The sequence below is a fragment of the Alnus glutinosa genome, chromosome 1, assembly GCF_958979055.1.
Source record: "Alnus glutinosa chromosome 1, dhAlnGlut1.1, whole genome shotgun sequence".
Taxonomy (NCBI): domain Eukaryota; kingdom Viridiplantae; phylum Streptophyta; class Magnoliopsida; order Fagales; family Betulaceae; genus Alnus; species Alnus glutinosa.
The window spans coordinates 13,027,841-13,052,783 of NC_084886.1; the positions used below are offsets into that span (position 1 = coordinate 13,027,841).

General features: G+C 37.2%; 3 protein-coding genes and 1 long non-coding RNA gene across 9 annotated transcripts; 2 read left to right on the plus strand and 2 right to left on the minus strand.

Moving 5' to 3' along the window:
• The first annotated feature begins 1,454 nt into the window (after positions 1-1,454).
• Positions 1,455-5,407, plus strand: LOC133873375 (uncharacterized). Of its 2 annotated transcripts, none has more exons than XM_062311092.1 (2): positions 1,455-2,223; positions 4,754-4,918. In XM_062311092.1, exons 1-2 carry the CDS (start codon positions 1,991-1,993, stop codon positions 4,806-4,808), a joined length of 288 nt encoding a protein of 95 aa, XP_062167076.1. In that variant the 5' UTR covers positions 1,455-1,990; the 3' UTR covers positions 4,809-4,918. The 2 variants fall into 2 exon arrangements, with proteins under 2 accessions (XP_062167076.1, XP_062167075.1); XM_062311091.1 differs by lacking the exon at positions 4,754-4,918 and adding an exon at positions 4,942-5,407 and having other exon boundaries at positions 1,479-2,223.
• A 728-nt stretch (positions 5,408-6,135) lies between these two features.
• Positions 6,136-7,951, minus strand: LOC133858549 (uncharacterized). Its single transcript, XM_062294028.1, has 3 exons — positions 7,669-7,951; positions 7,492-7,580; positions 6,136-7,388 (listed from the first exon to the last, which is right to left on the minus strand). The coding sequence occupies exons 1-3, from the start codon at positions 7,750-7,752 to the stop codon at positions 6,590-6,592; spliced, it is 972 nt and encodes a 323-aa protein (XP_062150012.1). The 5' UTR covers positions 7,753-7,951; the 3' UTR covers positions 6,136-6,589.
• Positions 7,952-10,412: 2,461 nt separating this feature from the next.
• LOC133873384 (heterogeneous nuclear ribonucleoprotein 1-like) lies at positions 10,413-18,794 on the plus strand. 5 transcript variants are annotated; one of them, XR_009901120.1, is made up of 5 exons: positions 10,413-10,806; positions 14,191-15,506; positions 16,025-16,294; positions 18,170-18,304; positions 18,399-18,794. XR_009901120.1 is itself a non-coding variant. In XM_062311098.1 (2 exons), exons 1-2 carry the CDS (start codon positions 10,585-10,587, stop codon positions 15,382-15,384), a joined length of 1,416 nt encoding a protein of 471 aa, XP_062167082.1. In that variant the 5' UTR covers positions 10,413-10,584; the 3' UTR covers positions 15,385-15,752. The 5 variants fall into 5 exon arrangements, 1 of the variants encoding a protein (XP_062167082.1); XR_009901119.1 differs by lacking the exon at positions 18,170-18,304 and having other exon boundaries at positions 18,362-18,794; XR_009901118.1 differs by lacking the exon at positions 18,170-18,304.
• LOC133873406 (uncharacterized) lies at positions 17,580-20,912 on the minus strand. Its single transcript, XR_009901121.1, has 3 exons — positions 20,614-20,912; positions 19,195-19,461; positions 17,580-17,817 (listed from the first exon to the last, which is right to left on the minus strand). It is a non-coding gene; the product is annotated as an uncharacterized LOC133873406 (long non-coding RNA).
• Positions 20,913-24,943: the final 4,031 nt, after the last annotated feature.

Sequence of the window (24,943 nt, forward strand, 5' to 3'; positions counted from 1 at the left end):
ACTCATTTATTGGCTTTGCAACATGAGCACAACGCTCAGTTCGTGAGAGAGAGAGATTGGGAGGAGAAAGAGACAAAATAATAATTAAAAAAAAAAATTTAAATAGTATAGATAAAGAATAGATAATCTAATATATAGTATTTAAAAACCCTTTAACTAAAATAAACAAAGAAAAAAAAAAAGAAAAAAGAAAAAAGAGAGAGAGGCGTTTTAGCTAAAATTTAAATAGAACTTTAAATAATCAAATGCGAATGCTCTTTTAAGGCTATCATCCTTCTGTTTACAATCACACACCTAAACCACCAAACACATTCTTAAAAATGGCCAAAAGCCATTGCATACTATTGATCGAGGTTATGTTTATAACCACCGACAGCAATGCTCGTACGAAGTCTACTTACCTTGACTTCAGAAGTAGTCATTGTCCGAGGATAGAAAACCTGTAAAATCAAGCCCCACAAAATTCAAATAGAAGAAGAGCCTTCATGTAATCATGTGTATTATTGATAGAAACAAGTACATAGACAGCTATTCTCAGGAAAAAAAGTACATAGACAGCTGTGGATTGATACTTGGATAATGCCCGTTCATAACATTGTCACAATCTATCTCTCTATTTGATACTTGGATAATGCTATTGTTGGCACCTATTTTATATCCGTAACATGGCATGTTTTAAGTAAATTATTTTTTAATTGTTTTTAAGGATAAATATAAAAAGTCATTTAAAATACTTTACTTTAACCGATATAAAATGTATGATAAATGAGGGTGGAGAGTAACATTACTATTTGATACTTTATCATGAATCCCATGAGTTTAACCCAATTCGATTTAAACCCTTGTATTTAGCTATTAGGCTCCGTTTGTTTTTACGTAAAATATTTTCGGTTGAAAATGTTTTCAGCTTAAATTATTTTACTTGAAAAGTAATTTCGTTAAAAATACTTTTCGACGTTTGGCTCGTATGAAAGATTTGTGACGTTGAAGGAACTCACGCTCGCTAGCGGCTCAAGGGGATTGAAGATGGCAAGAGAGATCGAGTACCTAGCAACTCCAATGATATATATTTTGTATCCCATGCTCCAACCATACATATATTTTGTTAAATTCAGGCATGAAACTCTTAAAAGGAAGGAAAATCTTCACCAAATTTCGTCTTTATAGCCTGTTTATGATCCATTTGAACAAACCAACCACAGTTATCCCCAACACTGAGAACCCTCTTATTTAGCTATATGATAACGAGAATAACTAACCGTGCGCCAATGGCCTCTCCCCTCCAATCTTAGCCGTCCAATCAGAATCTTTTGCCTGGCACACTTTCAACAATGAATTCCTAGTCTAATTACCGCATAATCTTTTTTATTCTCTCCCTAACTAATTAGAAAGAAAAGTAAACGCGCTATGTTTTTCCCGGTCAAAACTTAATAGAAAAGATATTTGATAAGATATTAGTCCCTCAAATCAGGGGATTATTTCCTCTTAATCTAATCAAATTGTTACTCCCCGACAGCTCTGTGATGTCCTATCCCAGAAAATGAAATGATCTTCATTTCAGTCATTAGTTGTTTTCACACCAAATTCAGTCTGAAACCTTAATCCGTCATTTTCTCCGGAATCCTTTGCCCCCCCCCGCCTCTCCCAATCGGGAATTTTATAATCTCTTTAAGTTCAAATGTTCTTTGATTTCTCATTTCTCCATTCGCTCATTCCCTCATGGCAAACTAAAGCAGGGAATGAGCGTTGACCTCGTCTCTGCATTTGGGAAAAAGCTGTGATTTATAGCCAGACCCACCTCCAAATTTTGAATTTTCTGGGGCTAGGGTCTGTGAATTCTTGTTTTTCAGGCAATTGGGTGGATTGGATTTCTTATGAATTGTTGAAGTTCTGTGAATTTCCAATCAGAGATTCAACCTTTGTTTTTCTGTTTTCATCGGAGCTGATTGGCGAAGAATTTGGGTTCTCATTGTTGAGGATTGTTTGATTGATGGATACGGATGCCAAGGATGTTAATGGCTGCAAAACTAAGGCTGTGGGTGGTATGGACTCTGCAAAGGTTCAGGATCACCTCGTTAACGGAGAGGAAGATAGTGAGTCTAATTCGTTGTTGCCACCTCGTCGAGGTGGGATGTCGAGGAAGTCTGAGAAGACGCAGCGGAAAGTGCAGTGGAACGATAGGAACGGGAATAATCTCACTGAGGTGATGGTATTCGATCCGAGGTAACGTATGCGTGGAGTCATGTACTGAGATATTATGCATGGTTTTGGGCAAAGTTTAAGAATTTTAATGTTTTGGTGGTTGTTGTTTAATGATTTGGCTGCTTGTTTGAGTAGCGAGTTTGTTGGTTTTGGAACTTGTTTTAGCTACCGCATGGAAGATAAGGTGCCTTTATTGACCTAGCTATATATTGTTTTAAGACTAAAATTAGAGGCTGCACCTTAAAATTCTGTGAGCAGCCAAGCTTCAGATGAAGATAAACGCGATGTCATTCGTCTGTGATGATTTTATGGTTGTAAAGAACAGCAATTTTGTTGATAATGTCTAAATGGTCGATTGTTGTTTCTGAATTGGTACCCAATAATACAGGAGAAACATGAACTTTATACGTATTTCAGGTAGTGAACTGCAATTGAGGATTGGGTTTATGCTGATCGATTGTAGTATGAGTGAAGGTTGATCTATTTCAGTTATATGCTGTTGTTGCTTCCTAGTCTGCCGTACGAAAGGAAGATCTAGCATCATGATGATAGCTAGGACTGGAAACATAGTTAATAGCATTTGGTCTAAAACAAATAGCCTTGAGAATGTCCCCTTGTCTAAGCCTAGATTTGATGTTGTGTCATGGTTGGACTCCCATTGTGCCATCATGATAGCTCTAGGCAGTTATTGTCTTTGTAGTTTGATCAATTGAACATCTTACTTTTTGGAGCATTTGTGTTAAGTTGGTGTGAGAATGCATTTCTATTTTCTTCTACTTAATTGTTTATATTCTTAGTCCATGTTACTCTATGGTTCATGAATTTGTTGGGAAAATTTATTTTGGTGGATTTGCAAATAAGTACAGCTTCATTTTGATGTCATTATGTGTGCAAAACTGCACACACCATACATTGGCTTCAGATTAAAATACTTGACTGGATTTACATCATGTAAGGATTTTCATTAGTTGTATATAGAGCCCCATTTTTAGTCCATTGCACCCCAATAACGTCTTTGTTTTTATGTTTTCAGGATCATTTTCTTATGATCCTTTCTTTGTTTAATTTCTTCTATGATCCTAGTCTGCAAATAAATTTGGTATCGATAGACTTTAATTTGCCAATTCACAGAATTGGTAAGTGGTTTTAATGTTGTTTGAGCATAGTAGTAACCTCTAGCTATTGCTAGCTGATTCAACTTTGGAAAGCAATTTTTTTCCATCTTCAACATTATTTCATCTTACTAGAACTTAACTACGCATTTAGTAGATTGCAAGAGTGTCGTAAAAATGTTAGGCTTTCAGTGTTTCATATTTAAAACACATTTGCAAAACATATACTTAATTTTTCTCTTATACCCTAACTTTGAGGACAGTATAATTTCTCTGAATTGAAACATTGAGTTGAGGAAACTGAAATTTCTTTAGGGAAAGAAAAAAAAAAAATAGATAGTGGGTTGGGCTGTTTTTTGTCATACTCCACCTCTTATTTTGCTGTTAGAAAGGTTGAAACAGATGAGGCAAAAGTCGGGTTTGAAATAGGAATTCTTGTCATTTTTCCATTATGTTGAACTTTGGATTTCCCAATGCAATACCTCAAAAGGAGGGGACATACATCCAACCTTTAATGGTCTGCAGAGTTATGTCCTGAACGACCAGAAATTATGTTTGTCACATGATTTGTATTGATACCCAGGTGCTACTGGTGGCAATACCTTATCACTACTATATTATCCATTCATTGCTACTTACTGCTTGTGTTGAGGAGATAAGTACCTTCACGTCTCTAGCATGTAATGATCGTCTCTATCAAACTGGTGAAACATTTCATTGAAAACATCCCTTGGTTCAGCACACCTTACCTTGGTAATTCCTAGTTTAAATGAGTAGAAGAAAAATAATTTCTTTAAACTCTTCGGTTTGATCTATTGCCTTCAGAGATAGTTTAGAATTTGTGCACCTAATGTGTAATGGTTGTTTCTGCAAGATACTGGCGAGACCAAAAAAAAAAAAAAAAATCATTGAAAACAGCCCTAGGTTTAGCACATAATGTTAAAACATTAATTAATCGATTAAATCAATCATTTCTTATCAGCTTAAGCTTTTGGGACAGTTGTTGATATAACATGATATCAGAGCAAAGGTCATGAGCTCAAATCCTAATTCTCACAATTTACCCTCATTTTAGTTAAAATATTTTACGTGTTGTCTGGTCCCACACATGAGAGGGTGTGTTAAAATATTAATTAAATCATTAAATTAGTTTAAGCTTTTGGAATAATTGATGATTTAACACATAACTCTTATTGGTTGCTCTAAGAGAAGAAAAGCAATCTTTCAATTTCTAATCTGCTTCATTGCCTTTAGAACTAAGTCAGAAACATGCAATATCCATGCCCTAGGGACTCCAGTTCTAATTGTAAAGAAAATTATTACACATGAGATTAACTGTAGAATCTGTGATATGATTTACTCAGAATCGCATAATTGTTTATTTGATTTATCATTTGCTTACAATAATCTCTCTTCCCACTCCCCTGTTGTGCCTGCAGAACTAATTCAGAAGTATGCAGTATCTATACCCTATGCACTCCAGTTTTAGTGTAAAAGAAAATTACGACACATGAGGAGAAACCATAAAATTTGTGATATGTACTTCAGTGTTGCATAATTTTTTTTTATAGATTTATCCTTCATTTATAATTGTCTCTCATTCCTAGTCCCCCGTTTATGCCTGCAGTGATGTAAGTGACTCTGACGATGAGGATTCAGAATCTTGCATCTGTACCATAATGTAGATAGCATACAGTACACCTAGTATCAGAAAATTGCTGCTGGATAAGTTAACGGGGCATTCACTCCAACTTTTGATGACTATAGTAGAAATTAGCCTCTCATTTTGCTGTTTTAAGGATGGATTGAAGGTCCAGAACTGCAGGGTCTCATGGCATGATTTGTATGCTAACTCATTGAAGTGAAGTCTAAAAGCGTTTCTTAGGTGAGAGCTTGGTATGTTTCTTGTAAACCATATACAAACTGCATAGAGCTCCTTCCCATGACGAAACCAGATGAGGATGATGGCAATATTGCTTCCATAATTGTAATCTATTCCATAGAATCAAGCTTTTCGATGCTTTGCCACGTACACTGATATGTATTGTAGAACATATGTGCAAAAGAATACTTCAGATAATCATCATGTTTAATGGCGCAGCAGGTACCTAAAATTCTATTTTTTTTTTTTTAATCTCTTTTTCTCAGCACTTGGATTCTTCATGATACAATACTTGATTGTCAACGTATCTAACGAAATTAACTTACTGAGACGCAATACCCTTTCGTAACTGCTTCCCTCCGTGCATTTAGAAAAGGATTATGTCTCCTATGAACATGTTAAATGTATACATTTTTCATTCGATGCTGCTTGCCTGCTTGGATAAATGATAGATAAATAGAGCGAGTCTGGATACTCAACTTCCATAAACCTCTATGAAACTCCAAAAGTTATACCTAGTTTCAGAGAGAATTTTTCAACTTGTTGCTATGGAATCTTGTAGGATCAATTTTAGTTAAGACTATCATGAAATTCAATATTTTCTAATGCATTGATTCCACTTCCATAGCAGCCCAAGAATCTAAATTAAACCATCATAGTATTAAATGTCTTTATCTGGAACATATACCTGTGCTCCATAATTGAGCATTTCTTTTACTCTATGCACCATAATTAGTCAAACAGAATTTAATGCCTGCCCCACATGGTCCACTCACTAATAGGCATAACCAACACAAAAATGAAACAGGTATTTTGTGCCTGGAACCCAAATCCCATGTATCATCATCACTGGGATACTCTTTTTATGCGAACTAACACACACTTCCAAATATGAGAATTCTCACACAAAAGATGATGTAGAAAATCTTTGAAATTGAATGGTTCCATTCATTATCAATCTTTTATACAAACAGTAAGACACAACAAGAGACAACCAAAGCCCACTGACACGGTAGTACAGAACTACCCAGCAAAATCATCATTCACAAAACAATCAGAGGAGAGGGAAAGAATTAGAAAAGCAAACAAAACAACACGCCAGATTGTTCACATCCATCTAAAATAGCCAAGAACGAGAAGAAAAAGTAGCTGTTGGCTGTGCTTCTATTTATAATCTTCATCTTTGTATTGAAATGAACTGTATTTACCAATTGTCCTTTCTCAATGCTTGTATGAAAGTAGGCTGAGCTTCAATGTATAGCCCTGTTCCAGATGACAAACTCCTGTGAGAACCTGAAATATGAGATTCTGCAGGTTTTTAATCTGCTCATCTCTAGAACGTGTCTACCTTATCTTTATCTCCTTGAATTTGGTCCGTCCAACATATTTTTCTTCACCGAGATGGCCTCAAGAGCAATGGGTCGATCGTGGTCTCAGACCTTTTGGACATTGGTAAAACCAACCAGTTTGAAAGGCTGGTATCAACAGCAATTTCTTGCATTAGAGGCTTAGACTGACTGAGATTTGAGAAAGGCGATGGATCTATGATGGGTCGCGCTTTCTTGAACTCTATGTTTTCCTTCCTCTGGTACTCAGGTGGTGCTGCTCTTGCTTTGACTGCTTTCCATTGGGTGAGATTTTCTACTGGGTTCAGCACAGAATGCACATATTGGCTCCTATCTCGAACATTTTGATGCAACTCAAGTGACTTCCATTCTCTGACGTTTGAAGCACAAGGGGCCACTACATTGGTGGTTTTGTTCTTGGTCAACTGAGTCGAAGAAACTGTCTTCTGTGATTCCGTATTTGCAGAAACCAACCGCCAAGAAACATCTTCTTGCCTTTGATCATGAAGAATATCGTCGTCTCCGTAGAATTCATCGTCGTCAATGTCATCATCATAATCATCATCATCATCCAGATCAATTTCCTCGTATGCTATTTCGTTTTCCTCATCATAGCTGTCTCTGCAATTTTGGTACCTATAATTTGAGGGGTACGAACCCATTTTCGATTCTGCTGATTTCCCCTCTGAAAATGAGGGGTTTAGGCCTCCTTTGGCTGCTTTTTCTTCCTCCTCATCACTCTCCAAAAGATTATAATCTGTCGGAATTGGCTCATAGGTCTGGACATCTAAATTAAAGCTAACTTTTTTTCTGATTTTGAAGCTTGGCCGCCCCTTGGGCTTGTCTCTAAGAAAAAAAGCAAAGTAAATACATTAGAATCTAACATACACGCATCACAAATGATGGAGGGAAAGAGAAAAAGAGAGCCGATTAATCAATGTCTAATTACCTCGACGCAGAGTATGAGCAAATGGGGTCCTTGGTGACGTCAAGATTTTCAGGCACAGAGGAATCCAAAGGCACATAACTTCCATTTTGCTGCAACAAAAGGCAAAAGTAAAAAATATAATGAAACTAAGAAAAAGAACCAATAGATGGGAGTTTAAAGATGAGTTTGTTTGTTTACCTGGTCTCCAGCTCGAACCTTATCGGAAGGCTTTCGTCGCCTCCGCTTCTTGGAGAAACCAAAACACCCAAGAAAACAACCCATTACAACAACTCTCCTGATCTGAGTTCAGAAAGAGTGAGGAGTGTTGTTGTTCAGAGGGCCTTCATGATTTGAGTGGCTGAAATGCAGGCAGAGAGAGAGAGAGAGAGAAGGCCATTGATATTTAAAATGTAATTGGCTCCAACGGGTTTTTGAAAATAGTAACGTTGGGCTGCAATGATGAAGAATGGTGGTGGGTGCACGAGTCTTTTATGAAAGTCGGAGGGAGGAAATCAGCTTTGTCTGAGATCTGAATGGCAACAAATGCGGCTCTAAATACTTTTGTCCTTTACTTCTTTCTTCTCTCGTTTTTTTTGGTTTGTGGGAATTTATGGAAGAGCAGCCATTAAGCAATCAACGATCTACTACTTATGTATATGTTTAAACAAGTTGGAGCCACAACCTTTCAATGGTTCAGTGCAAAATATTTCAATGCAACACAACGGTACTGAGCTTTTGACTCCACCTTTTATCTTTCCTTTCTTTTAACTAGTTTTTGGGAAAAATCTCAAAAAAAAAAAATGCATAAGCCATCGAGAGTGCTCTTATATGCTGCTTTTAGAGAAAAAAAAAAAAAAAAAGGATTACGTGGATTAATTGTGACCACTTGATAAAGCGCTAATTATCACGATTCAAATTCAAAAAAACTCTACACAATACCCATTATAAAATGTTTAATAATGTTAAAAAATATATTATTTATCCCACGATTATAATCTCAACTAATTCTTAAAAAAAAAAAACCAACAGTTGATTAAGACTGCGAGTTCAACAATATGAAATAATTATAAAATAAAAATATAGTTTATAGCATTACTCTAAAATATTATACTCTAAAAAGATTGATGGAATTAATATCATCCGAAAATTAAATCAATTAGACATTCGAACCTCGACTAACGATGTGACCAATATACTCGCTCGTTGGTTGTGACAACCTCATGAAACATGTACTTATATACCAAAATCACCCGATATGTAATAAATAAAAATTTTAATGAGTAATATTACATATTACACTCATTCTATTGGATTGATGTGACAATGCAATTAATCATTTTTTTTTTAACACAAGTTGATATATAGACTGATGAGCATTATCACGTCAACTTAGTAAGATAAGATAAAATAAGAATATAGTATCTAACATTACCCATTAATATATATTATGTTGCACCTAATACATAATTAGATTTCACAAATTTAATTGCTGTGACGTCATTTAAATTTTTTAAATAAAGTGGCAAGATGACCCCAATACATACCTAAAGGAGGGTGAATTGAAGAATTAAGGCCACATCATCCGGAATGGTGACTAGTAAATGTATTAGGGCTTGGATTTTAGTGATATGAAAAGTTTTAATAAGACGTTGTTTTAGTCTTTGGCTGCAAAGATTCTATGGGAACATATTACCCACGTGGTTCTATTCTTGATGTGAAATGGGGAATAGGGATTTATTAAAGGAAGGACTTATTTGGAGGGTTGAAAATGGGGAGAAAAATCAAAATATGGAATGATAGATCATAGAACCACCACGTGTCACGCTCCCCCAAACATCCCCACAAATTTAAGGCAAGAAAAACACACATTTGTCACAAATACATTAAAGAACCAAGACATTTGAATTGAAAAAACTATTACTCTTCTTCTCCATAACCTCTACACTACTTATATTCAATGACAATGTTTTGTTTTTCTTTTTTGGGTTTCTCAAGTTCGGTGAACGGTTAAGGACTCGTTTGGGTGTGTGATTTTTTTTAAAAAAAATTTAAAATTACGAATATCGAGAGAATTTATTTTTTGAAATTATGTTTGGATGGTTTAGAAAACCTGAAACAAAATTAGAAAAAAGTTGGATAAAATTTGAGTATAATTTAAATTTTAAAAAACAGTATTTAAAAAGTATTTGAAAAATAATTGTCACCCAAACATGCCTTAGAATTCGAGGAAAGAAATGGCTACCTATTGATGTGTTGTTCAGGCAAACCATGCAATACACTAAAACTTGTTCAAAGCAGTACATATGGGAGAAGGATGTACCAACATTTGTCTTTCTTGTGTCATTTTAAATGGGACGTGACTTTTAAAATTATAATTAGATTAAATTTCAATAATGATTATCTCAAATTTAATAGTAATTTTAAAAATTACATGACATTTAGAATTAAAATTTAATAATGATCATTTCAAATTCAATAGTGATTTTAAAAATCATAAGACATTTAAGAGGACTTAAAAAAAAAAACATCCTCCATTTTTCCTTATAGCATTACTTAAACGGAGAAGGGGGGAGTTGAACTGAAACACTTTTTCAAAGACAACAATAATACGAGTAATACTAAAAGTCACTATTTTGTTATTTTTGTATCATTTAAAAAATGATGTGGCTTTTAAAATTACTATTAAGTTGTGATCGATCACTATTAAATTTTAATCGAGCGGTAGTTTTGAACGCTGCATAATTTTTCAAGTGAGAGAAGAAATATGCAAGAGTAACTCCAATAATACACCTTCCACGTGCATATAACGTGATAAAGAGCCAGCACGTATACAGTGTCCCACATGGACAAAAAATTCCTCCAGCAAAGCCTTACCCATATCCAAACGAATCCTGACCGTCCAAACCCATTACTTTTCTACCCATAAGCGCATACCCATGGTACTTGACCACAAATATCCTCTCTCTCTGTCTCTCATTCGTTCTTTCTCGTAACCTCGAGACGGCTACAAACCCTTTCTTCCAAATCCCCGACCCAAAACCAAAAGCCCTCGAAGGGGGCCTGCCAAACTCGCGGTTTCACAGGTTGAGAGAGGAACCAGGAAGCGAGAGAGCGATGGATTCGGATCAGGGGAAGCTATTCATAGGTGGGATTTCGTGGGAGACCACGGAGGAGAAGCTGAAGGAGTACTTCGACAACTACGGGGACGTTTTGCAGACAGTGGTGATGAGGGAAAAAGCCACCGGGAGGCCCAGAGGATTCGGATTCGTGGTCTTTGCAGATCCTTCCATTCTTGATAGGGTTCTCCAGGACACCCACACCATTGATGGCAGAACGGTGAGAGAGAAGGCTCTCTCAGATTCTTGCATTATTTGGGCTTGTTTTAGTTGTTTGGTTAATGGGTTTTTGTTCTTTTTGATGTTGAGGTCACTGGGTATTGATGGTTTAGTTTATTAACGTGGCGGTGTTGTTATGATTGAGCTTCTTGGTTTTTGGAATCTTTATGTGCTTATTGGGTTATTATGGTTCAGTTTAATTTAGGCTGCTAACGATGCTTGTTCTTCTTGCTGTTTTTTAAATTTTCGAGCTTCTGGGTTTGTTTAATTCCGGATTTTTGAATTTTTATGTTCTTGTTGGGAAATTGTGATTCTGTTTGATTTATGCTACTCGTGCTGCTTATTGTTGTTGAGTAAATTTCTGAGTTCCTTGATTTTTGTTATTTTGATGTTGTGATAAGTAAATTATGGTTTGGTCGATTTAAGGGGACTAAACAGAAACAAGAGAATCCACCGAAGAAGATCCTTCTCCTTCTCTTTTCTCGGTTACCGTTTCCGCTTCTAATGCTGTTGTTCTTGGGGTTTTTGTTGTTTCTGAGTTTAATTCGTTGGGGTATGTCGTTCTGAGTTTTATTTTCATGGGTTTATGCCTGATTAAAAAAAAAAAAAATTTCATGGGTTTATGTTGTTTCGGTCTGTTGTTTTTGAGTTTAATTATTTTTTGGGTGTTAATTCTTCATAAAAAATGCTTATTTTTTTGGTATTTTTTTTTAATTGTTTTGTTTTATGGGAATTATGGTTTAGTTTTTGGATAGTGTTGCTGCTTCTATAGTTGTCGATTTTGGGTTTGTTGTTTCTGAGTTTAACTTGTAAAGGTCTTGTTTCTTGGAGTTCAATTTTGATGGGGTTTTGTTGTTTCCGAGTTTAATTTATAAAGGACTTGATGTCTGGACATATGAAACTTTTCTGTGATTATCTGCATCTTCTACTTACCAAAAAGATTTATAAAGGACTTGTTATCTGAGTTTAATTTTGCTGGAGTTATGTTGTTTCTCAGTTTAGATTTGTTCAGAAATATTGTTTTTCAGTTCAATAATTACTGTGTTAACAAATGCTAATGTACACGTGTTTCATGTTTTGAGCTTGCTGGGTTCTGTTATGTTGTCATAAATTTTAATGGGTTCGGTTTAATTTTGGTTGGTTTGGAACTGGAGTGACCTTTATTGTTGGTATGTTTTCTTTTGTTTGTTTCTTTATCTTTGGTAGGGGGTTAAGGGTTGACCATTCTTTAATGACATTGTGATTACTTTATACTGAACTCCTATAATAAGAGATTTCAGTTTGTTTAGGTCTTCCTAATGCAGGTTTTTAATTTTTTTTTGGAAGTAACTTTTGTGGTTTAGGTAGAACTAATTTTGTTTTTTATGATCAAGGGATTGTACTATGCATTGTAATTTCATGTATACTCTGTTTTAACTTTGTTTGAACAAGTTCGGGAAACAGCTTGCGGCTGAGATGCTTTACTGTATTGTTTTAAGAAAACAAAATAACATTGGAGATTCCAAAGTGTATTTTTCTTTTTATTTTTTAAAAGTTTGTAAATTACCTTATTGGTCATTGGAGCTATATGATTTAAAGTATTTGTTATTGATCTGTATTAAAGAGTGAGTTTGTGCAAATTCCACTGCACTTCAGAGAAAATAAATTTCACAAACTACTTGTTAATAATTGTTGATGGATTGATAAATATTTAAGTGCTTATTCACCTTGTGCCCTGCATAGTATGGATCCCATGGATGTGTGCCAAGTGTTGACTGATGGTTCATGGATTTGGTGCTTAGTGCTATGGTACATTTTCTTGTTTGTTAGTGAAATATGGAATGGTGAAAAAGGTACTCATTTAGCTGGCCCAAGTTAGTTGGAATGAGCCATAATTGAGTTCAGGTGTCTAGAGAAGTCAAATAATTTTTGCTCATGGGGTTTGAAAGTATTTTTATTTACATTTCGTTAAATTATATGTTGATATCTATCTAACAGGACCACCTATATTTTTTTCCTATTCTATTTTTAAACTTGTGAGGTATCTACGTGTGGCAGGCATCTTATGTGCAGCAAGTCAATCTCATAGTTTGTTTTAGTCTTAGTTGTAGCATAGGTACCTTTACTATTTGACAACATTATAAAGCGTGTGGTGTGGAGAGATGCCCCTCAAGGAAGATTTCCGGTTTTGTATGGCATAGCTCGTGACAAGGATGCGCCCGTTGCATCTCACTTGGTTTCGGTGAGTGGTACCTTTCAGTGGGATGTTAGCTTTATTCGAGTGGCCCACGACTGGGAGGCGGACGTCTTGGCTTCCTTCTTCACCTTGTTGTATTCCATTAGAGTGGGACGTGAAGGGGAAGACCAGCCTTGGTGGTCTCCTTCTCACAAAGGGAACTTTGATGTTAGATCCTTCTATAAGGTCCTCGCTTGCAAAGAGGTAGTTCATTTCCCCTGGAAAAGTATTTGGTGGACCAAAGTCCCCTTGACAGTGGCTTTTTTCGCTTGGTCGGCGGCACTAGGGAAGATCCTTACCTTGGATAATCTTAGAAATAGGCATGTCATTGTGATTGATAGATGTTGTATGTGCAAAATGAATGTGGAGTCTATGGATCACCTTCTTCTCCATTGAGAGGTTGCATGCGCTCTATGGAATGCTATCTTTAGTCGCTTCAGTCTGTCTTGGGTTATGCCTCTTCGGGTAGTAGATCTTTTTGCTTGCTAGTGGACGGGTTGTCGTTCTCGGAGTGCTATTATGTGGAAGATGGTTCCTTCTTGCCTTTTGTGGTGCTTGTGGAGAGAACGAAATGATAGAATTTTGAGGACAAAGAAAGGACGATTGAGGAGTTCATTACTTTTTTCTTTTTTTCTTTGTTCTCTTGGACTGTTGTGTTCTTAGCTCCATTAGTGATTAGCTTTAATGATTTCTTTGTTCTTTTTTCTTCTCATTCTTAGCCGCTTCTCTTGTATACTTGTATATTTGACTGCGCTTTGCGTTTTTTAATGATATTACTCTTATATAAAAAAAAAAATCCTCATCACAGTGCTTGATGCTTTGAGAGTGGATTCAAATATGATTGTGCAAGTTCATAGATATTGAGTTGAGCTAATATCATTTCTTATCCTTTTTAGTGGCTTTTATTTTACTTTGTTGTTCTGGCTGTTTGTCCTTTGTTAAAACAATAAAGTGGAAATAATAATCCTTGTAGTTGCGTTATGAGGCTGTTGTATTTCATTCTCATTTCTAGGCATCTCATATGTGCAAATGCCTGAATGTTATCTGTGGTTTTGATATTCTTTGTATATACTTGAAGTGGCTTTTTTTCATGATTTGATGTTAACACCTGTATCTAATAGTTCTTTACTTCAACATCACATTGTAAGTACTTGTTTTACGTTTCTTCAGGTTGAGGCTAAGAGGGCCTTATCAAGAGAGGAGCAGCAAACTTCTGCCAAAGCTGGAAATGTTAATCCTGCTCGGAACTATGGGGGTGGTGGAAGTTTCAGAACCAAGAAGATATTCGTTGGAGGATTGCCTCCCACTTTAAGTGAAGAAGGCTTCCGTCAGTATTTTGAGGCTTATGGAAATGTAACCGATGTAGTAGTCATGTATGACCAGAATACTGGACGACCTCGCGGGTTTGGGTTTATTACCTTTGACGCTGAAGAAGCTGTTGATAAAGTTTTACACAAAAACTTTCACGATTTGAATGGTAAGCAAGTGGAAGTAAAGCGGGCTCTTCCTAAAGATGCAAATCCTGGTGGGGGTAACCGTTCTATGGGTGGTGGGGCGGGGGTTGGTGGTGCAGTTGGTAGTGGTTATCAGAGCTATGGGGCATCTGGTGGCAACCCAAATACATATGATGGTCGAATGGATTCCAATAGGTACATGCAGCCACAGAGTACTGGAGGTAGTTTTACTCCCTATGGTTCCTCTGGGTATAGTGCACCTGGCTATGGGTATGGTCCTGCCAGTAATGGCATTAATTATGGTGGTTATGGTAGTTATGGTGGTGCCAATACTGGGTATGGTGGACCTGCTGGTGCAGCATATGGAAACCCAAATGTCCCTAGTGCTGGTTATGGTAGTGTTCCACCTGGTGCTCCTAGAAGTTCATGGAGCACTCAAGCTCCGTCTGGATATGGTGCCATGGGTTATGGGAGTACTGCTGCTTGGGGTGCTCCAAGTGGCAGCACTGGTACTGCTAGTGGTGGCCCAGGGTCAGCACCTGCAGGGCAGTCGCCCAGTGGAGCCACTGGGTATGGGAATCAAGGTTATGGCTATGGTGGGTATGGTGGAACTGATGGGTCTTATGGGAATCCTGGTGGGTATGGTGCAGTTGGAGGGCGTTCTGGGAGTGTCCCAAATAATAATGCTGGTGGTCCAGGTGGGGCAGAACTACAAGGTGGTGGTGGTGGCTACATAGGAAGTGGCTATGGTGATGCAAACGGAAATCAGGGGTATGGAAATGCAGCATGGAGATCTGAACAATCTCAAACTTCTGGAAATTATGGTGCTCAGGTGAATGGTCCTCATGCTGCGCAGGTTGGCTATGGTGGTGGGTATGGGAGTACTCAGGCCCGACCTCAACAACAGTAATTATGATGGCTACAAGTCCAACTGGATCTTGATCTTTGTTTCTTGACCACGAGGGTCAAAATTGTTTTCCGTGCCAAGCAGCAGGAGTAGCACAAGTTGAATGTCAATACGCTTTGGGACCGGTTGGATTGCTTGATTCCCAATAGTTTGCAGTATCTATTTTGCTAGTCTATAATAAGTAGTAATTTTGAGGCATACTAGATGCTCCTCTTATTTAATATTTGCTTCTGAGTGTAGTCTTAAATTTGGCGTGCCTATAATGCTCTACTAGCTCATCTGGATTTCTCCTCTGTCGTAGTGTTTAAGCTATGGTAGCTTATATAACCTCATTAATGTTGGTTTGATTACATTTGGGTATTTTGTTGTTACGTTTTTATTAGTGTTTAGTTCTGCTTTTCAATTTTTTTTTTTTGGCCAAGAATAGATGCTGTAGGAAATTTAGTCAGTGGTGATACTTATGCATGATTTGGTCTGACAAGTAGGAACACAGAGATGTGTAGTGAAGTTTTTTTCTAATAGCAGTGGAGCTATGACCACTTGGGTTGATCACTTCGTAATGGGTAGCGATAATCGTAGTGGTAGTTGACACTTTGACGATGGCATAATCATTTCCTCCTGTATTTGCCCTTGTGTTGTACAGGAGAGATGCACGAGGTCTAAAGTGGAGAGAAAGTGTCCACTCATGGCTGAACACGAGCTTCGTCGTGGGGGCGGGGGGAAGTGTTCAGCGTGGAATGGAATTTGAGGACTTTGATCAGTTGAAATTACAGATTTACCTGGGCAGGTCATTCTCCAGCCTGGTCATGCCAACACTCAAATTTTGCTGATTCCAGGCATTTCAAGTGATAAACTTCCTGATCTTCACTCAGGTGTGGTGGACTGGTGGATTTTGTGTGGTGAACAGCTTACGGTATGTAGACTTAAGTGGTTAGAGGTGTCTCACTCATAAATTCATTGTGACCTAATTGCTTAGGCTACCTTTTGATTTGGAATATAACATGGTATGTGGTTCAAGATGTTCCGAAGTACTGAAGAATGTGTCCTTGTTTAAAACAGTTTCCATGAAGTTTCAGAATGAAGTTAAGGACTTCTATGGCTAGTTGTTTCTAATAATAATAATATAGGCTAAAATCATTGCAAACATTCTTGTCAATGTCTATTATGCGTTTTCCGATAATAGTAGAAAGGTGAACGGTTTGTCCAACAGACTACATGCCCTCTTGTTCATTCTTTTGCTTGGTGTTTGCTATGCTAGAAACATGGATATGGATATACTCATGGTTTTCTAATATTCTTACGTAGTGTTAAGGGGATGCTCTGTCTTGTGTGTGATTGGGGTTGTTGGGGGACTATTTGTTGATATCAGGATTTCCTGATTCTTAGTAGGGTTTCACTGTCATCTTTGCTGTATATACGAATTTTGTGAGGATGATTTTTGCTGACGGTTGGTAAGGAGACCATATTCTGGTAGGTTTTCTTGCTAAAAATAAGATGTTTTGTTTAAATACATGTACTAAAATAAAATGTCTTCACCTGTTTGCAGAAACTAAATACAGTAGGTTGACCATCATTCCCTGAGCTTCATTGTAGCAGCTGAACCTAGCTATAAGCGAAATGAATGGTTTTCTACCGTGAACCCATGTCAAAGGAGGGTTGTTGAAGAATTATAAAAACATGGGTTCTTAGTCCAGTTAAACCCTTCTTGCTTGAGGTTTGAAAACGAGGAAAAATTTCCTGTTTTCAGCTTGTCAACTTTTTCAAACGCACTTTAAAACAGGAAATGTTTTGCGATTTTATTTTAAAACACACTGCAAAGTCATGGCCCATGGGAGCCAATTGCACTTTAAACCCAAGTTGAAGCAGGAAGTTTTGTTGAAGTCTCTAAGTTCCTATCAATTAATATAGAAATTTATCAACAGATCCTATTCTCATTTCGATCACTTCATCAATTAATACAGAATTCTATCAATAGGTTCTGAAATGGAGAGGAGTTATTGTATGGTCTAAATTTTGTTTTGTTATATCTAATAGTGCCTCGTTGACAATTTTAAATGACGAGAAAAGATATACACAATTTTTTAAATGATTATTAATTGTCGCTTTCATCCATTGAATAGGAAAAGAAAAAGAGTTGGGTTATTGGTGGAGTCTATTATTCATCATTTTGTTACAAACCACAAGCACCATCACCACGCTCAAAAGAAGCCATTGTTCATCATTTATTATTCTTAGGAAATTATAACATTAGATAAATTATACCAAAAAGCAATAGCATCTGAGTTCAATCTTTGCTCCACCGGGAAGAGGGTCAACTCCTGTTACTAAAATGAAGGTTTGATCTCTCTCCTTGGAGAAGAGGATCAAATCCTCTCTAGGCAAAATTTGATATGGATTGCCAAATGCAGCAACATTGCCCGGACGAGTGAATACAACCTATGCATCGTAGATAGAAGGCAAATATATCAGAGTTGTAGGACCGAATATAAGCCACAGATAGATGGCATCAAGCCCATGAGTGAACAATAATAGCAATTTGCATTTAGAATTATTTAGCAATTGTAGCCTTTTCAATGAAATTGAGTCTAGCTAATAGTTTGCTTGTTTCTCTACTCGTACAAAGCTATATATGTAATGTGTTCTTTTCTCATTTATCTTTCAATGATTCAAAAGCAATGCTCTAGTTTTCCCTTTGTCAATTATCTTCATAGAATTTCATTGAGCAAAATGAAAATTGAAAATGAGGCATGATTTTATCCCACATGACTGAATCTGCCTTTCGTTACAGATTATTCACCAAGTCTTGGTAATTAATATAGTTTACAAGAAACATACACTTGGAAACTTTTACGTCTTTTTGATTGTGGTTTTAGCAAGAGGCTGTGGTAATTCTTTCCCTTACTCTTGAGAGGGAAAAAGCCTCGTAAGTGTTGTTTGTGAACTTGCTTAGGGTTTCATAGTTTACAATCTTTGGAGACAGGAATAGTTTGAAGTTTGGTAACCATATCTCTGTACAGAAGAAGAGATTCTACACCAAATCAATTGGGAGGTTTGTACTCGGGTTGTGGGGGAATTGCAAGGATCGGTTTAAAGCTTACGATGTCAATGAGAAGATTTGTCTTAATTTGGGGCATTCCTTCTCCCATCTTGCTGTAATGGATGTTTGGAGTGCTGGTTTGGTTTCTGGAGGCTCTGGCTAGCTACGTGGGTTTTGTGTTGGAGCTGCTGGTTGACTGTTTGGGTTGGGTGTATATGCTGCTGTAGTTGAGTGATTTTTTTTTTTTGGTTGTATTTCTTTGGCTTTCCCAGAAGATTGGGAAGTGCTTTTGATTGTTGTTTTGTGTTAGTTACTTTGTAACCAGTGAGGTTTGCTTGCTAGAGAGACATAAAGAAATATACCTGATAATTTAGAAGTGTACATGTTTTAAAACCAGATGCAACATAGTCAAAGCAATATTCCCACGTCCGTATGAATTTTTGCAACTAGACTTAAACTACATCATTAATTAATTTATAATCAAAATTTGAATTTCTTCTCTAGCTTTTTACGTACGAAAAGCTATTATCTCAGCTTGTTATAGTTTTTTAGGATTGAAGACGTACATCTTCCTTCCTTTTTAACGGCCACTTCTGCTATATATGTCAATTTCAAAGGGAGTATGCTTTGCTTAATTATTAGCTGATCAATTTATGAAACTATTGTATGCAAATTCAGCCTGATTCGAAGCTAGAAGGATAAGATCTCTCTCTAGTGTCTATATGATCTTTTGAGTAAGCAATAGCAAAAGATTTATCAAACGTCTTTGATATTACCATTTTTCTGTTTGCATGTCCATTTGTGGATGAAACCAAAGCATGAAGATCGAAATGACGGATGAGTTGTTGATAAAGAACATATATAGCTAAGCAAACAGAAACAAAAGAATTAAAAACACATGTAGAAGTACTTCTGCTAGCTTGTCCATCTTTGATTTCCTCTTAACTGATAACCTAACCTCACATGATGCTACAACTAGCCAAAATATTCCCGACACTAAGCGCCATCTCCAATGCTTTGAATGCGCGCGACCAACTGCTAGTCTGAAAGCGAAATGAAAAACAAGAAATGATGAGTACACTTTAAATATACGTACGGACGGAAAACTAGAGTTCTTAATCTGAGTGTATCATTAGTACTGCATGGAGATGTCAAATTATTACTAAAATGGGCAAAATTGAAGAACAAACAAGTAGAAAAAGAAGAATATATATATAGAAAAAGCGCGTGGGTTCCACATATAAATAATAAAATAATACAAATTTAAATAAAAAAAATAAAAGAAATTAATTAAAAATACAAGGGGTGGCTGCCGGTTGGCAGCCACCCCCGACCCGGGCGGGGGTGGCCGGTTGCAACTTTTTTTTTTTTTTTTTTTTTTTTTTTTTTTTTTTTAAATTTTAATTTTATTTTTTTTTTAAAAAAATTATTTATTTATTTTTTATTAAATAATCAATATATAATAAATTATTATTATTTAAATTATTATTTTACACAACTTTTCAAAATACCAATCATTATACACAACTTTTTAAACTTCCAACCATTTTTTACCATTAAAATATAATATTTTTCAATCTCCAAATTCAACATTCAAACACAATTTTTTACCTCGATATTTGTAAATAGAATTAGAATTCAATTCTAATTCTCAAAATTCAATACCCAAAACTGATTCCTAAATCCTGATTCCGGCAACCAAACTATCTCGGAAAAACCATCTAAATGAGTGGCTTTCTTACAAGTTATTATTTAAACTACAAAACGAACAAGGCCTGCAAGAAATTAGTCAGGAAATGGCACGTCGGTCTTAGGAAATGAACCATAAAACAGTCAACAAGAAAGATTTCTAAACAAGGACTTTTTAAATTTCCATAGTCTCTCATTCCTCAATCCTCAGCATCTCAGATCTCAACAAAGAGCACTACAGATGAACAAAGATAGCCCCCGAGTTTCAAACGAACTTTCAGTAGATTTTTTCAACGATCAATCACTCTAATCATGTCAGAAATTAACCAGTGCGTCGGAAAATCTCCCAAGAAAAATCAAAGCAAACCAAACACAGAAAATTTTCGCAGCAAACCACTCAAAAAAAAAAGGGACTAATACAAGCCGTAATATAAACACACAATAGCCCAAGGAACACGCAAGAGCGTCACTAAAATAGAGAGAGAGAGAGAGAGAGAGAGAGAAACCTGAGAGTGAAAGCAGAGGAGAGAGCGGGACCGGGCGAGTTGGACTTTTATCCTCGGTTCTTCGAATTGGCGGCCAGAGAGTGTGAGAGGGAGCGGTAACTTTTTCTGCTCGCAATATTGCGCCCAACTCCTTATGTATTGTGCGCGTGGACGTTAACCGCCCCAACATCCTGCCTTCCTCGGTCCGCACCTACCCCGTACGTGTTAGTAGTATCTAACGGTAGCCACACCTTACGCCCTTTACCTTTCTTCTTTTCTCTTTTCTTTTAGATTTCCGTTAAGTTTTTACGGAATCTTCGTGCTTATTTTCAAGATTCCGTCTGACCACGCGTTTCTCATTTGGTAATGGCTCCCGTCCTTTCTATAATTGTACACAATAATATGATAGGAGAAGAAGGGGCTTTCTAAAAACGCTTGGTCAGACGGAATCTTGAGAATAAGCACGAAGATTCCGTAAAAACTTAACGGAAATCTAAAAGAAAAGAGAAAAGAAGAAAGGTAAGTGTGTCAAATTCTTATTAAAGGCCGTAAAAGTAATGGTTTACAGATGGTCCTGATTAAAGGTTTTCTCAAAAAAAGGCTTCAGGAAGATGATGGTGATGGCCTCCGGCAGTGGCCTTGGGCAGAGAGGAGGTGGTGGGTTTTTAGGGGTGGTTGGGCTGTTGAAAGGGAAAATTTGGAAAGTTGTTTTTTTTTAATTATTCATAAGATTGGGTGCTTTCATATCTATTTTATTTAATCTTTTTAAATGATGTGTCAACTCCTTATTAGAGGCTGTAAAACATCACTTTTACAGCTCATCCTTATAGAAGGGGCCCTCATAAGAAATACATTTAACCATTTAATCAATATTTTAACATATACTAGGTGCAACATAAACCACCTCTAGAATTTATGAAGTATCGTGCGTGGGAGGTATAATTTCTTAAATCTCAATCATTGGTTTAATTTTAAATTAAATGAACCAGATTTTATTTTTTCAATATTTATCTTATTTTATTATATGTCACGAATTTCAGAGCGATCGCTATAAATGAGAGATATTGATATAACAAAATTCGAATAATTTAATTTAAATTTTTTACATATATACTAGTAACATATTAGAAATGGAAGAGGCTCAATTTGGGTGCAAAGCTTTTTGGAAGTTTCATTCTTTATTTATTTTGGAGAGGTCCTGCAACAACAGAAAGAAGAATCATAGAGAGATGAGAGAAAGCTTAGTTTTTTTGAAGTTAAAGGAGAGAAAAATGAATAAATTAGTGACCTTCTATATATAAAGGATCACTTACAATATTCTTTAAAATAAAGGATGAAAAAAATTATAGATTGATATGTCATGAGTTTGCTAGAAAACTTGTAGTACTTTGATTACACAATATTGTAATTGAGACAATATATAAACTCACTTTGGTGGCTGCAGAGGATCCCTGAAAAGTTTGTAAGGGAATTTGGGGATGAACTATCTGATGTTGCTACACTCACTGTTCCCAATAATGGTCATTTTTGGCAAGTGGGATTGGAGAAAGCCAACAAGGAGATTTGGTTTCAAAATGGTTGGCAGGATTTTATGGAATCCCATTCTATTCTTTACGGCTACTTTTTAGTCTTCAGGTATGAAGAAAGTTCAAAATTCCATGTTCTTTGTTAAGGAAAATTCCTCCCCTACCTAAGGTAGGGCCAGATTTGTCTTCCAAGTAGGATTTCGGACACTGGAAAGAATTGGTCCCCGGACAATGATTTTGGTCGCAGGAAGCCTTCAACATTTATGAAACCAGTCAAATCAAGTCAGGGAAGATATGAGACGTCTACATGGAGCCCTGTGCTTGACAGGGGTATAAAAAGGGAGTATAGAAATTATAAGGGTGGATTTATTCTCTGAACTCTCTCTCTCTCTCTCTCTCTCTCCTCTTCTTACAAACACTGGACTGACTTAATCGTCGGAGGAGGCTCCGCCGGCACCCCCGGCGGGTCTTTGTTGTTTGCAGGTCAGGGCATAGAGGAAGGAGCGTCTCTGATGATGCCACGTCACCGGCTCAAAAATATCATCAACACTTGGCGCCGTCTGTGTCGAATGTTTAATACATAAAATCCCGTTAACATTTCTGATGACATTTTCGATAACTTCCGGACTAGATTAAAGGGAGAGGAGTAATAACCTCGTTAAAAAATCGGGAGAGGAGTAATAACCTCGTAAAAAGTCCGATCTCGGACAAAAGACCACCCCTCTCGGTAGACGACAGAAGGGTGATGAGGAAAGTCCGATCTCGGACAAAAGACCACCCCTCTCGGTAGAGGACAGGGGGGTGATGAGGAAAGTCCGATCTCGGACATAGGATCTCCCCTCTTGGTAGAGGACCAAGGGGGTGAGGATAAAAGTCCAATTTCGGACAAAAGACCACCCCTCTCGGTAGAGGACAGGGGGGTGATGAGGAAATTATGATTTATGAGATATCCATTTCGGTGGTAATCCGAGGAAATTATTAGAGATTAATTTAGAATTCCCTTCATAAGGGTGTAACTTTCGTCAAAGAAGAAGATTTTATTAGATTTACTCAAAGTACACACGTACATGAAAACGAAGAGAGCAGACGACCCCGAAAGAATGTTACACAGAGTAGTCATTTGATTACAAGTAATCCTAACACAGCAAAGAGGAATTGCCTGAAAAATCTTGAAAGGATCATCTGCGCAAATTCCAAGCGTGGCTTGAACAGCTGGGCTCCCACGACCCGTTGGGGCAAAATTTGGGTGCTGCACAGTTCCTGTAGGCTGGATAGGAACAGGTTGGCGTAAAGCGGGGGATCACACACCCTTGTGTGTCTAAAGCTGGAGATCGCACATTCAGAAGAACCGCCGCGAAGAGTAAACACTCTAGGGCCATCCATGATGAATTTGTAAATATGTTCGGTCATGAGGACCGCGCCAGGAATGAAGGACATTGCAAGAAGATCTGGAAAGTCCAAAAAGAAAGAAGGGGAAAGTCCGATCTCCGGAAAAGGGATAAAAAGAAAGGAGGATCTACTCAAATGAGCAATCTGGAGACCAATGACCTTCTTGCAAAGGAAGTGACGAATAAATAGGAAGATAATGACAATCAATGCACACATGATTTACGGGTTGTTAGGTGAGCCTAACTAATGGTGAATTTATGATGAAAATAAATTCTTGATTACTTGCCATAAATGGCCTGGAGTCGCGTGGAACGGCAGTCAGAGAAATGTTCAAGTTTTCACGGGACCAAAGGAGGGCATTATGCAAGTTAGATGAGGAATGGTCGATGAGTCAGTCGAATAACAGAGGTTTCATTAGGTAAATTCTCCGTACCTTTATACCAAAGATAGGAGAATTGGGGGGTAAGTGTTAAGGAAAATTCCTCCCCTACCTAAGGTAGGGCCAGATTTGTCTTCCAAGCAGGATTTCGGACACTGGAAAGAATTGGTCCCCGGACAATAATTTTGGTCGCAGGAAGCCTTCAACATTCATGAAACCAGTCAAATCAAGTCAGAGAAGATATGAGACGTCTACATGGAGCCCTGTGCTTGACAGGGGTATAAAAAGGGAGTATAGAAATTATAAGGGTGGATTTATTCTCTGAACTCTCTCTCTCTCTCTCTCTCTCTCTCCCCTCTTCTTACAAACACTGGACTGACTTGATCGTCGGAGGAGGCTCCGCCGGCACCCCCGGCGGGTCTTTGTTGTTTGCAGGTCAGAGCATGGAGGAAGGGGCGTCTCTGATGATGCCACGTCACCGGCTCAAAAATATCATCAACATTCTTGTATTTGATAACACTGCAACTGAGATTCAGTATACATGGAGCAAGAAGCGTAAATTGGAAGATAAGGTGGACATAATGGAATCAGATGATGCAAACAGATCATCTAGGCGTGGACATAATGGAAAACATGAAGAAAACAGAGATATGATGTCCAGAGGAAGAGAGAGAGCAGTCCAAGCAGCCAAAATGTTGAAGCGTACAAGTCCTTTTTTCATGGGCATCTTGCGCCCATATCATATACGAGAACAACGTCGTTTGGTGAGCCTAACTAGCTAGCTTTCTAATTCTACTTGATGAGATCTCATGTTTTTCCAAATATTAATTTCAATCATTAATTATTTGTTGTGCAGTATGTGCCTGCTGGATTTGCTAAAAAGCATCTTATTGGGCATCCGTTTGTCTCGCTTAATTCAGACTAGTGATGGAAAACAATGGCATGTCCAGTGCTCTCACTTTTGCGCTTCACGTTCAACATGTTATATCACGAATGGATGGGAAGAGTTTAGAAGGGACAATAGTTTAGAAGAAGGAGACGTGTGTGTCTTTGAGCT